This window comes from Elaeis guineensis, chromosome 1 (genome assembly GCF_000442705.2).
Source record: "Elaeis guineensis isolate ETL-2024a chromosome 1, EG11, whole genome shotgun sequence".
Lineage (NCBI taxonomy): Eukaryota > Viridiplantae > Streptophyta > Magnoliopsida > Arecales > Arecaceae > Elaeis > Elaeis guineensis.
Window position 1 is genome coordinate 32895614 of NC_025993.2, and position 14952 is coordinate 32910565.

A 14952-nucleotide genomic window follows, 5' to 3' on the forward strand; every position below is an offset into this window, starting at 1 on the left:
CATATGCATTGTATCAATGGTGCACCATGGAAACAAACAGAGATGAAGTGCACCGATAGTAATCCGAGACGAGCACAGGGTGCATAGAGCTCATAGAAGCCGAGATGCATGATTGGCATGGTGCTCCGCCGCCTGATGAACATGATGCCGGGTATACTTCATTCATGTTGTGGAGCCTCTTGTATCAATAATTTATATCTGTAGCTAAGTGAATGAATGAGCTGTATGTATGTTTATATATAATTGAGCATCAATAAGATAGAAGAAGCCATATCGGAATAAGAATCCCAGTCGCACGGTATTCAGGGGAGTCGTTGAGGAAGCCAGTTGTTTATCCCCTAAAAGTAGGCTCAACAACATCACCCTGCTGGCTAATAGCTAATCAAGGAACCTAATCTTCCTTGGGCAGTTGAGATAGGAGATTTAATAGATTTCCCCTTCTACCTCTCATCTCACTGCCACGTGTCCTCCTACCATTTCCCAAACAAAACTAGAAGATGAAAACTTCGCCCCTGCTCTCTAACTAAACCCAATCTAAACCAAGACTAATCTCCCTCTTTCTTTCAACTCGTCTCATCTCATGTCATCCCTCTGTGGAAGAGGAAGAAGAAGCAAGAGCTATGGTTTTGGAAAAACCATAGCAAATCTCTTCTCCCCTCCATCCCACTACTGTCACTCTCGCTTCACCTCCATGCTTAGAATGGTCAAGCACAAGCTCCGCCACCTTTGCTCGCGGCTCCGGTGGCCCGGTCGACGGCGCACCAAATCCCGGGTGGTGATTCGGAGGTTTGGCCGGTCAAAGATGAAGAATGAATCAGCTGCCGCAACTGCTGCCGATGGCGCAGTCTTGCTATCACCACCAAATGTTCAAGAAGCCACCAGGCCAGTTCGGATCGCCTCCTTCAATGCTGCAATGTTTTCGATGGCTCCAGCCGTCCCGAAGATACAAAGATCTGTGACCATGGACCCGGTGGAGTTCGACATCCGGTGTAAAACAGCAAATGATCGGCCAAAGAGCATACTAAAGCAGCAGAGTTTTGCAAAGTCTAATTTAAGAGTTTCGATCAATCTCCCTGATAATGAAATCTCTAAGAAGCGAAGCAAGCAGACGAATTCTATAGAAGGTGATGATAGGAAGAGTGCAGATTGGAAAGGGAAAGCTCCTGTGTCTTATAGCTTTAGCCTTTCAGCTGGCCTTGGGGGTGAGAGGGAGAGGGAGAGCTTGAGGAGCAATAGGAGTGTTTTGGATGTCTTGAGAGAGGTTGGAGCTGATATAATTGGGCTGCAGAATGTGAAGGCAGAGGAGGAGAAGGGGATGAAGCCTTTGTCGGATTTGGCAGCAGGGTTGGGGATGAATTATGTGTTTGCCGAGAGTTGGGCGCCGGAATATGGGAATGCGATCCTCTCGAAATGGCCTATAAAACAATGGAGAGTTCAGAAAGTCTTTGATGACACTGATTTCAGGTAGGTGTTCTTATGAGAATTCTTCTGTTTTTTTCTGGTGATAAAATTATTTGGAAGTTCAAATCTTTTATGTCTTTTATTCATGTTATTAGTAGTGCAATTATGATTCTGAATTGGCTATAATAAAATCCATATCACATTATTAACAAAAAGAAAAAAAATGAAGGTGATTTAAGGGATGAATCCTTAAATCATCTGGTTTCTATGTGGATATAGAGGAGTTGTTGATCTATATTATTGATGGTAATTTACTTACTCTATGGAAAGCGAATTGGAGTAAGGAAATGGAAAGCAATTACCAGACCTTCCCTTGGAATCCAAGAAAGAAGACTGTTTATTGAAAAGCCGTGCCCAGGTTAATAGATTGCCTAATTTTATTAATATAAGCAACTTTATTTTAAAAATAAAGGAAATCTTAGGTTCGGTAATCATAAGCTGTTTGCAGCTGCTCTGTAGCATGGTTGTCATGCCAAAAGAATGGTTCTTTTTATTAATTAATGAGGATGAAACAAATCTGTCACAGATGCTTGCCAAAATTTATTGAAATGTGGGGAGTCTTTGTTTCCTCTATTTTTTTTTTTTTTTTTCCTGGCAACACAGCAAATAGATGCGAAAGATGAAGCAAACAGTAGAAATTAGTTTATCTTTATAAGTTGTCTGGGTTCTACATATCTTAATTTCAAGTGCCTTTTTCTACTTTGACATTTGAATACCTGGAGCAGTCTGTGTCAGTGGCCTAGCTAAAAGAGTGAAAATTTATTATTGCCAACTCTTCTGAATTATTAAGTAGATCATGTGTCTCAATCCTTGATTATAATTCAATTGCAATACATTATCTAATTTAGACTTAAAGTTATGATCATATGAGGAATTCCAATCTAGAGCATACAATTTGCCTTGTTTGGAAGATTTTCAGCTTCATGAATCTGTTAATTGACCATATGCTCTTCAATGTTGTAATTTGCCCACAGAAATGTGTTGAAGGCCACAATCGAGGTCCCCAATGCAGGAGAAGTAAACTTCCATTGCACCCATCTTGACCATCTGGATGAGAATTGGAGAATGAAGCAAATAAACTCTATACTTAGATTCAGTGATGGACCGCATATACTAGCCGGAGGCCTGAACGCTCTCGAAGAAACAGACTATTCTGCTGAAAGATGGGCTGACATTGTCAAGGTAAACATCTTATTATGATTGGCAACCAAGGGAATCTTTGTCATTTTTGCTGGTTCAGTGTTTTGTTTCCTTACAAATTAGTAAATACCATGTTGAGATTGATGTTGAAGGCAGCACAGCATTCGCACAAAATTTCTGCTATTCATTGCTTTTACTTGTCTTTAAAAGCGATAAATCTTTGCTTCCAAATGCGCTAAAGATTCAATTTAAGAGAAAAAACAAAAGGGTTTTTATCATAGATGTTGTCAGGTCTACTTCAGCTTTCTTCCAGGGTTTTTGAGAACAAAAATACCAAAAGGGCCTTCATTTGCTCCTGGGTTGGCCTTCTTTTGTACCTGGCTGTCAGTTTCAGATTTCAAGGCCTCACACAAGTTGGAATATTCATTGCAGTATTATGAAGAGATTGGGAAACCAACACCAAAAGTTGAAGTGATGAAATTCTTGAAGGAGAAACACTACTTGGATGCCAAGAACTTTGCAGGGGAATGTGAAGCTGTTGTCATTGTCGCGAAAGGGCAAGGTAATGGAGTTACTTCAACTACAGTTCTAGCAAGATTTAGGTTGCAGAAAAAAGAAAAATAGATGCTTCAATCAAATGACACCAGTTTTATAGAGTAGGGGAAACTGTGATCAAATAGACTATTTGGGCACTCAACACTGTTTCTGTTCTCCATCGCAGATGTGCAAGGAACATGCAAGTATGGTACAAGGGTTGATTATATACTAGCCTCACCAAATTCACCATATAAGTTTGTGCCGGGCTCTTATGGAGTTCTCTCTTCAAAAGGAACCTCAGACCATCACATTGTAAAGGTTGACATCATGATAGCTAATGTTAAGGAAAATGATAGCAGATGTCGCCAACCGAAGCAAAGAGTTATCAAGACAGATAGGTTCTCATCTAAAGCCATATGGGGAACTAACTTTTGACTGCACTTTCTTTTTCATCCTTCTTCTTTTCTTATATAGTTTGTGAGAATTTCTTTTTCCCTTTTTTTGTTCATGATTTTGCTACGATCTTGTCTAAAGCTAGAAGTACTGTATGATACAAGGCAAGGGAACTATATCTTTTTGCTTCCCAATAGGATGCTGCCATGGTTACTTAGTAGCTGAGAAGCATTTGAAAATGAAATATCATGAATTTTAGTTGTGGTTATGTAGCCCAAGATCAAAAACACATTTTCTTATGGGCGGTAAACGAGATCTCTGCATTTTCTTGTAGAGATCATTTAAAAAAATGTTAAATAAAATATTCAAAGTAATTATGAATTCTTACTATGGCATTTTCTTTATTTCCAAGGAAAAAGGGGCCTGGACATTCATCATTTCATCAACATCATGAAACAGCCTAAAAATCATATTAGATTTTGACTGCATCAAGTTCTGAATCTTTGAACCCAAATGACAATCCACCCCTCCTCCTTTCCATATGTATGTGTAAAAGAACCTTAATCTAGAACTTAGAAATTGAAAATGCAATGCCAAAAACAATATTAGAGACATGGGAGCTCAATTCAGCTGATATGCTCTGCATGCCATTCTAAACAGACCAAGTAGTCACATACAGTAGGATATTTCTAGGCAGATCATGTGCAAAATCTTTAATAGGCCTGACCAGATGACTAAGTCTAAATTACTGTAATTTGAGCCCTGCAGGTCAAATCCATTAAAATTATGTTATGCTAGTCTACTAATAAACCCTTGGAACATGGTAGATATTCTTAGTGAGGAACCCGATGAAGAAAATAAGTGGAAGTTCTCTCTTTTTAACAAGTTTGATAGTGTAATATAATTTGGGAACCAAGGATTAGTTTCAAGCTTAAGAAGACTTTCTTTAACCTGTGACTTTCACCTTCTGATGTTTCCTATGGAGGATGTTAGCTATGTGTGGGCCAATGTCCAATTAGCCATGGCAAATATCTATTTCTTGTCAATGGAAAAGATGAACATGCTTCCCCATGGGGGGATTCATTCCAAAACCCAAACAAATCCATGTGATGTGAGTGTGAGAAATTCCTGTTGAAAAAGTTATGGGAATAGATTTTAAGTGGAGTGGCAAAGGTGGCTGAGTCCATGCTTAGTTGCTAAGCCACTATCTACAGTGGAGAAGCAGGGATAGGTCATAGTAAAGTGGATTGGAAAGTCTGTAACCAAAAGGAGGGGATTGGAAAGTCCATAACTTTTGCTTTAGAAAGATCCAGCTACAATAGATATTGTTACCATGTCTTTAATTCACATGTTCACAACTCTTAGAAGTATCAAGGGCCTGTTTTAAAGCCAAGGCCGAAGTCATCCATTTAAGGAGTTGAAAGCCACCAGGCTGAAAGAGGCTTGGAATCTGATCCTTGGATGGTCATAGAGATGCAATATTTAAAGGTAAACATTTGGGTTACTATAAAATACAATTCTAATAGCTTGAGCTAAAGAGGGGGGGGGACATAAAGCTAGTATGAAACTTGATAAAATATAATGGAAAGAAACATTTGGGAATGATTGCTTGTATTCTTTTTCATGATAGCCATCCTTGATTGGAGACTCAACATAATCGTTATGAGATTATCGATGCCTCCATGTTCTTATGTCGGCGACTGAACATAATTGTTATCCTTCCTAGTTGGCTAATTCACAGCAATGCTATTAAGGCCAACTCACTGGCTATATAGTTTCAGATCTCAACTACATTACCCAGCTAAATCATTCCTCAGGTCAAAAAGTGCCTAAAGTATGCAGGATGAAAAATACCATAGAATCGATTATACTGTAAGTTCTTCCAGTAAGGAAAAGTCTAAAACTTTTCATATGAAGCTTCGGTCGTTCAACTTGAGGGTGGACATCCATAAATCTATAAAACCCAATGAACTCTCCCTAATATTTCCAATTTCATAAGCATCATTTTTTTAAAAAATTTCCTACAATCTGGACCCAAAAAAATAGCACCATACTCATGGCTAATAATTGAGAAATAGTTTTTGTATCTTTTGCATGAAGTATTATCGCTAGACATGACAGAAAAAATGATGTCACAGAGGTTCCATGCTGTTTTTGTAACCATGATTGTTTGTTGCTGTTGATTACAGTGTAAGGTGGAGGCTCATCACCAATTCACAAGAGAAGATGCTCCACCAGGGGACCTTAGGAGAAATATGCTACCACAGCTGCCTAACATTAATGAAAAACTAATAATCCATTAACGGTGCGTCAATTTGTCAAAGCCAATTTTTCAGACTACAATCTTCAATAGAAAAACTACACATGCATGCGCATGACCACTCTAAAGCACAAGGCTGATGGTTATATGGTTCTTGTTGCAATCAAAATCCAACCTAAAAACTGAACAAGTTGGCAAATGGCGAGTGGTCGAGTCTGCTTGGATTGCTATGCTTGGATAAAAGGGTTAGCTTAGAGTTAGGAATCTGACCTAAAAATAAAAAAGGAAACACCGAAGGTTGCTAGACATTGTTTGGCAAGGATCCTCTGATGCCTAAGACGAAAATTTTAGAGAATAGTGGAGATCTGTAAAAGTATAAGTACAGGCATATCCAAAGATTCTCAGTATTTAGTTTATAGAAAATAAGGATAGGAGTTGGTTACTAAGGAAGGCAAACATGAATCTTAACTATTTGGCTAGCAATAACCGCTCACTCGTTATACATATTGTGGGCTTTAACTATGCGAGATGTGTATTCATGAGCTGAGTTGTAACCTTCATCTAGTATAGAAGTTTTAAGTGCCTTGATGGTGCTTTTAGCGAAGGCCACGTAGCGAGCTTCTATTGATGGCTCAATTAGGTCAGCAATGATCAGATCTGAAATGTGACAGTTCCTATAATCCCATGACTTTATGATATATTTTTTTGAGGTTCTCTAGATGCTGGATGCAGCTTATATGAAATAAAGATAGGAATTGGTTACTGAGAAAGACGAATGTAAATCTTAACTGCTTGGTTAGTAATAACCGCTCACTCGTTATGCATATTGTGGAGTTTAACTATGCGGGATGTGCATTCCTGGGCTGAGCCGATTGTAGGAGTTTTAGATTCCTTTATGGTGTTATTAGTGGAGGTCACATGGCGAGCTTTCATTGATAACTCAATTAGATTAGCAATGATCGGATTTGAAGTGTATCAATTTCTGTGATCCCATGACTTCACTATAGATTTTTTTTTTTAAGGGAAAAGCTTTAATAAATCACCATATTATGGTAGACAAAATATGAGCTATTATATAACCTGACTATCCTTGAACTCCAACTTGCGATAATTATAGTTTCAAGGCAGGGCTTTTGTATGAGCTTGCAATACTAGTAGCTGTTATCTTAAGTCATCTGTTGATATGTTAATCTAGAAATTACAATTCTGTTGGTCATAGTTAACTGATCTCCAAAAGGATTTCTGCTGACATAAGCAAGAAATTAGAACTTCTCCAAAAATCAAGGTATACCAAAAAGAGATTCCCATAGGAAAGCTGAGTAGACAATTGAGCTACCATAGGAACTCTGTACCTAACTATAGCTGAGTGCTCTCTAGATCCAGCCAACAGGATTTTTATCATAGTTTGGTTTTACTAATATTTATTACGAGCCCTAGAATGTCATTGGCAGCTTTTGTCAAATGAAAAGAAAAAGGAGAAACAAACAATACGGGACACATCCTTTATTAGGTCACCACCTGCCACTTTAAATTAAAATAGTTCTTGGGTTAATCACTTTGGTGACACCGTATGTCTTTAAATTTCGTTTAATTTAGACATTTTTTTGACTTATTTCATAGACCCTTTTGGTTTACACAGTCATATGGTACTGTGCGATTCAAAAGAATCCACATCGATTTTCTTGAGAGTTGAGAGAGAACACACACACATATATATGTGTGTGTATGGAGGATTGGATTAATATCTAAACACTAAAAATCTACTCATAGCTAGGGAAAAGTTTTGGTATTGCACAATGTAAAGCAACACTAATAATGGTCATCCTTGGAAGCCATCAAAATAAACACCTCACAATGACATATGAGTTGACTTCGATTAATCTAGATGGATTTCATTTCACAAACCATAAGTTATAGATATCAAACTTATGGCTTGCAAATTAAGCCAAAGGTGTCAACCAATAACTAAAGTGTAGGCGTATACGTTTTGGAAAACTTCCTTGTGCTAACCATGAACTTGAAAACTGCTTTTAGAATAGACATAGGACTCAAAAACTTGTGATGATTATGTTTTCTAAATAGGAATCTATTTTAAAACAATCATAAGCTTGACCAAAAGGGCCTGAGCATTCCTAAGTCGAGTTGTACTAAATTAAGAGGAAAAAGTTGGAAATTGGTGATGAAAAACATAAAGAAAGAGGGAGCACAGGAGTGGCATTTGAGTTTGTCTAGTTTATATAAGTGCTAGTCTACTAATACTGGGCCCCTTATATTAAGCCTCAATCTGCATAGATGCATGTTATCGTCAAGCTTAAATACCTCGAGCTAAATAATATCATAATTGACTCATTGGAAGTTCAATTGTTAAGGGGTGTTTGGTTGGGGAGGAGTTGGAGTTTGAAATAAGAATGGGAATGGGTGATTTCTATTCTAACCATTTGATTTGGGACAGTCCCATTCCAATTCTGATTCTACGGTGGAATGAAAATGATCCGGTCTTCGTAAAATTTAATCCTGATTCTCTTCTAAAGATTCAAATTTCTATTCCAATTTTAATTCTGATCACGAACCAGACGTTTCGAAGGATACGATCATTCCAATTTTTATTCCAAATTATTCTGATTCTAATTTTAGTTGGAAACCTAACACCACCATAGTGTTAGATGTCACATTAGTTCTTTTACCTGTCTACAATCACCCAATTGATGATACACGACAACCATGATTGCACAAACTTGGATGACCAAACAAGGACAAGATACTCAAGGAAATGTGTCATTAGGCCCAAAAGCCCAATATAAGCATGCTATTACTTCCCTCTAATTTATGCTGGATATGACTTAGAAAAGGTAAGCAAGTAGATAAGTTGAGGCTTCAAATTCTAAACCTCTGATCCTTGATCCTAAGCAAGACAAGAAGCGACAAACACCAACTAATGAGTCAACGACATTGGGACTGGAAAAAAAAAATCTATAAAACCGCCAACCAATAAACAACAATTCATGCTAGAGCAACCTTGGTATCTTTTGATTATTCTTGGTATGTAATGTTATTCATTTCTTTGAATCTCAAAGTGATTTTCCTACAAGTAATGAGGAAGGTGTCATGCTTCATCAAACAAAGGTTAGATGGGAACAAAGAGAGAAGGTTCAAACAAATTTAAAGAGATAGGCTTGTATTAGATTTCTTTATCTATTTCATTAAATTCCCCAAAATGATCTAAATTCTTATAACAAAGAATAAATTTCTAAGGCATTTTGAAAAATTTGAGTTATCTCATGCACACGTGAAACTAAATTTGTTATATTTGCTCAAACATTTACAGTGGTTGGTCCTAGAAAAATACATTTTATCCAAACTTATTTGTGTTTAATTAGATAGCAAAGTTAATTAGATTGTTTTTAATAGGCCTTAAGTGGGAAAAATCATAATTTAGTAATTCTAGCCCACTAAGATCATTCATCATCTATTTCAAAGTTGCAGAAATCAAACTGTATAAAGTGTTTCAAATAATGCTTATATTCACCATCCACCGGAGAAAACCCATTAATTTCTTATTTTGTAGGGGCATGCATATAGCTAAGGTAGCCTCTAGCTCTAATAGGCAGTACACATCGTGGACAAAGTTCCATGGCTTCCCAATATGCTAGGTTTAACTTCCGGCTAGAACTTTTGCCCCAGCATGAACTAGGTTGGACTTGGCGTAGAACCCCTGACCCAATATGTAGTTGATTGAAGGGATTTTAATATGTTAGACCTCTTTTATCTAAGCCAATTAAAGGTAAAAGTGGTATAAATATTATCCGTCCAGATCTATTTTTATATCTGAATCCATTCAGATATGGATAAAAATTTGAAGATCCGACTAATATTCATATCCGTATCCATATCCGTTAAAGAAAAATAGATATGGATATGGATAAACAACTATCCAATCTGTATTCAAATATCTAAATCTATATATAATCCTATACAATTTTATATAGTATTTATTAATTTTTTAAAAAAATATATAACTATATAAATATATTAATAATTTAATTTATCATTTATTTAGTAATATCTTTAATTTTGCAGTCATAAAGTTTAATTATTTAAGTAATATATATAATTATATCTATATTTTTAGCATCCGAATTATATTCGTATCTGTTTAAAATAAATATGGACATAAATTTTTGCATGTGAATAATATTGTATCCGTATTTGTATTCGTCAGATAAAACAAATATAGATATGGATATGATGTGTGATAACCCAGCCCACTAAGCCCAGTAAAAACCCGGCCCACTAAGCTCAGTAAAAAAAAAAAAAAACAGAGCAAGGAGGAAGACTCCCGATCGGAGTCTTCCTCTTCCTCGATTCCGATCAAGAATCAGAGTCCTAGGGCCATTAAAAGACCCTAGGACGAGCTCTATAAGAACCCCCCTCCTCTCCTCTAAAGGTAGATCCATCAGTCACCGACGATTGCCAGAGATTTTTCTCCAATTTTTTCGTTTGAAGCCGCGACTCCTTGACCTGTGTTCACCGCGATTTCACGCCGGTGGGGGTCACCGGAGGTTGTGGTAAGGTCTCCTTCCTCTTCCTCTCTTCTCTCCCTTCTTTCCAGTGCCTGTGGGCACGATTGCCGGCGACGTATGTCGTCGAATTTTGTTGGAAAAGAGAACCTCTGTCCGGCCTCTTCTTTCTCTGATTTTCCGGCACCGACGGCCACTACCGACCGTCGGTACGGGCCCTCCGAACTCGGGGGAAGGCCGCCCTTGCCGCCGGCCACCGCCGGGCAAGGAGTGGCCGTGAATGGTAGACATAAGGGAACGGGGACCTCTAGGTCCCCTATTCCGGCCAAAGAAGGCCACCGGGGGGAAAAGAAAAAGAAAAAGAAAAGAAAAGGAAAAGAAAAAGAAAAAGAAAAGAAAAAGAAAAAAGAAAAAGAAAAAGAAAAAGAAAAAGAAAAGAAAAAGAAAAGAAAAAAAAAAGAAAAGAAAAAAAAATATATAATCATATAATAATAATAATAATAATAATAATAATAATAATAATAATAAAGAAAAGAAAAGAAGAAAAAAAGAAAAAAAAAATATATATTTATAAAATAATAAGAATAAAAAATAAAAAATAAATAAAAAAAAAGAGAAAGGTCCTCTCATCCCTCTCTAAAGTCTTTCTCTCTCTAGAATTGGATTCGTTCTCTCTACTTTCTCTCTCTAAAAAAAAAATTTCTCTCTCCAAGAAATCCTATGAATCTTTTATTAGGCTATCTTTTCCACTCCTAGGGACCTATGACCTTAAATCGGTTTAGAGCCGAAGGGAGAGATTTATTGGACTGATCATCAAATCGGTCATTTCTTTATATTATGTAATTTTATTAAATATATAAAATTTATTAATGATTTAATATATTAAATAGGACTGTCTGATTCTTTTAAGGAAGATTAAAAAGTCCCGGACGATCGAAGTAAGTGGATTTTAAGCTCCTTATTTATTTTGAAATGATCATACTTTTATGTAAAGAATTGCTATTGATAAAATTAAAATTTTTCATAAAATAAGGATCGGCATATGTGATATGAAAAAGTATATTTTATTATGAGCATTGATTTCATGAATATGTCTTATAAAAATGGCATGATTATGAATTTCATTATTTTTCTATTTATGTATATGTATGTTTTAAGAAAAAGATAAAAATGATTTCAAAGGCTCTCAGATAGCTATGAATGAATCCCTTCGGGAAGGTCGACATCCGGAGCTAGCATCCACACGAAACATGGCCCTGCCAGCGGGTATAAAGTTGGCACATGAATTAAGAACTCTGTCGATTAAGAAACATGGCCCTGTGACGGGTATAATAGTGACCTTAGCATGAATGTCTGTGAGCAATGATTTGAAACATGACATGAATACATGATGAAAATGATTTACGATTCATAATTCTGAAATATACATGATTTATGCATGCATGATGAGCTTATAACTTATTTTATTATATGCTCTATGAAATATTTATTTTTACAATAATTGTTATTTGCTAAATGATGCATTATCATAGAAAACTTATGCTTGATCCGGTAAGGAAGCAAAACTCTACTTACTGAGCTAGTGTAGCTCATATTCTTTTTGTTTTCTTTTCCATGTACAGAGAAATAAGGCTAGGACCGAAGAAAAGGGAATCCAGGCTTGGGGATCAGCAAAGCAAGCTTGGAAATTTTGCACTAGGAATTCAGTTTATGTTTATGGATTGTAGTCATTATGAATTTTAAGACTTAGATTATTTCATCTTTGGATTTAGATGCTCTGAACCAGTTTTGGTTTAATTAAATAATTGAATTGAACTTTATTATTACATTTATTTGTGATACACCTGTTATTATATTTAAGAAGATGAATTTGGCTTCGTGTTATTGTGGGTCCATCCCTTGGTAGCATGACCGTGTTATGTCCCGAATTTCAGGCGTGACATTTTATGGTATCAGAGTAATAGGTTTAATCAAGGGTAGAACTTAAAACCTAACAGTGAGTAGTTAGGTTACGCATAGTTAGACTCTGACTTAAATTATTAACTGTACTGTAACTCTGTTATAATATAACGTAATAATGATGGGCATTTAAATAGGAAGCAATGAGCGATAGGGAGGGCGAGACTTTGGCAATATGGCCGCTAGGACAAGAGGAGCAAGACTGACATCACGAGGAGCTGACAATCAACCAGCTGAGCGGGTTCCTGACACACCGGCCACACAGGCGGACATTGCTGGTGTATGTCAAGTGGTAGCTCAGCTTATCCAGCAGCAGGCACAGACTGCTCCTCGATCGATATTATCTATGGAGTCATACTACGAGAGATTCAGAAGGCTCAACCCACCTCTATTTGAGGGTGGATTTGATCCTATGGCTGCAGAGACATGGATTCGAGAGATGGAAAAGATGTTTGATGCCCTGCAATATCCTGAGAATGTGAAGGTCCTATTAGCCGTTCCTATGTTAAAAAGAAATGCCGAGTTTTGGTGGACTGCAATAAAAACTGCCTATGGGAACAATGATGATCAGCTCACTTGGGAAGAATTCAAAGAGATATTTTATGATCAGTACTTTCCGGGGACAATGAGATTGGTAAAAGAAAATGAGTTTCTAGCCTTAAAGCAAAAGGATGATATGACGGTGCTAGAATATGCTAACAAGTTTAATGAGCTAGGCCGCTTCTGCCCCCAGCTTATGAAATTCGAAAGGAGTAAGGCTAACAGATTCGAACAAGGTCTGAGATATAGAATTCGATCCCGTCTGTCTTCTCATATTTTCAATAACTACAAGGACGTACTGGATCGAGCTTTGAAAGTGGAATCTGAATTGAAAAGAGCAGAACTAGAAAGAGGAGATAAGAAGAGACCGAGATCAGTAGGAAATCTAAAGGATCAGTAGAAAATTTTCAAAAGTAATAACTCTGATAAGAAGAAAGAATCTTCATCCTGCTCCTACTGTAGAAAAAATCACAATGGACCTTGTCTCAAGAGAATTGGAGCATGCTTCTTATGTGGTGAGAAAGGACATATGGCTCGTGATTGCCCAAATAAGAAAAGAGATGACTCTAGACCTAACAAACCAGTTGATCAAAAATAAAAAGAAAATGCACGAGTGTTTACTTTAAACCAGCAGGAGGCCAATGCAAATGATCAAGTGGTGACAGGTATTATCCCAGTCAATTCTATTTATGCTCGTGTGTTATTCGATTCTGGCTCTTCACACTCTTTTATATCTCTCAAGTTTGCTACTTCTTTGAATTGTGTGCCTAGAAAACTAAATGAACCGTTATATGTTAGCACACCTTTTAAAAATATTGTTGTTGCTGACATTATTTTCAAGAATTGCATAATCCAAATAGAAGAAAAAGAATTAGCAGCAGATTTGATTCAGCTAAATATGTATGATTTTGACGTTATTCTTAGGATGAACTGGTTATCTTCATACCATGCACATATTGATTGTTTTGAAAAAAGAGTGGTATTTCAAATTTCGGATGAACCGCAATTCTTCTTTCAAGACGAAGTTCATAATAAGGAATCCAAACAATCTTTGGGTATTATCTCAATCATGAACGCAAGAAAAGCTTTAAGGAAAGGATGCAAAGCATTTTTGGCCCATGTAATAGATGTCGAGAAGGAAAAGATAAAGTTGGATGATATCTCAATTGTCAAAGAATTTTTTGATATTTTTTCAGATGAACTACCCGGACTGCCCTCAATGCGCGAGATTGAATTTAAAATTGATATCACCCCAGGAACCGGGCCTATTTCAAAACCTCCTTACCGGATGGCTCCCGTAGAATTACGAGAATTAAAGGATCAACTGCAAGAACTTTTGAATAAAAAGTTTGTCCGACCAAGTACATCACCCTGAGGAGCTCCTGTGTTATTTGTGAAAAAGAAAGATGGGAGCATGCGATTATGCATTGACTATCGGGAGTTGAACAAGGTAACCATAAAGAATAAATATCCTCTTCCTCGAATAGATGACTTATTTGATCAACTTTAGGGTGCTCAAGTTTTCTCCAAAATTGACTTACGATCAGGATATCATCAACTAAGAATTAGAGATGAAGATGTACCTAAGACTGCATTTAGAACCAGGTATGACCATTATGAATTTTTAGTAATACCTTTTGGATTGGGAATAGTGTCCCAAAGCCAATCGTCAGCCTGTTGACGGTTGTGCTCCTTTTTGTATTAGTACATGAATTATAAATAAATAAAAGTTATTTTGATATTTTTTCATCACAAATGTTTCATCTTCTAATAAACTCCTGTGTTGTGGTGAAGTCCTTAGGACTATCTAGACTCGACAAAGGAGGATTTGTCGCTTAGTCCTTAAACATGTTCGCGACCAAATGATACGTTGTTACCAAGGACGACAACGTTTATCGAGCATAGGTCGTTGTGTGCCATATGGGTTGGTTGTCCTCATAACCAAAGAGTGTGGAGACACTGGTATGGCATACAGGTGAGATGTAATGGTACATCTGCACTGAACGTGACCAACTCCGAAGCTATTTCTGCTGTCAAGATTTGCTCCGATGGGATATGGGTATAAATGTCCCTCTGACCTGAGACCGCTACGGTGACTTACAAGCAACTCACTGTACTTAGGCACTGGACTACCTGAATTTCTAA

At 36.9% G+C, this 14952-nt stretch overlaps 1 protein-coding gene and 1 pseudogene across 1 annotated transcript; both read left to right on the plus strand.

Moving 5' to 3' along the window:
* Nucleotides 1-473: 473 nt before the first annotated feature.
* LOC105038101 (uncharacterized) lies at nt 474-3713 on the plus strand. The gene is made up of 4 exons (XM_010913789.2): nt 474-1464; nt 2436-2643; nt 3034-3163; nt 3323-3713. The coding sequence occupies exons 1-4, from the start codon at nt 581-583 to the stop codon at nt 3571-3573; spliced, it is 1473 nt and encodes a 490-aa protein (XP_010912091.1). The 5' UTR covers nt 474-580; the 3' UTR covers nt 3574-3713.
* An 8729-nt stretch (nt 3714-12442) lies between these two features.
* Nucleotides 12443-14007, plus strand: LOC140855835 (uncharacterized; annotated as a pseudogene).
* The last annotated feature ends 945 nt before the right edge of the window (nt 14008-14952 follow it).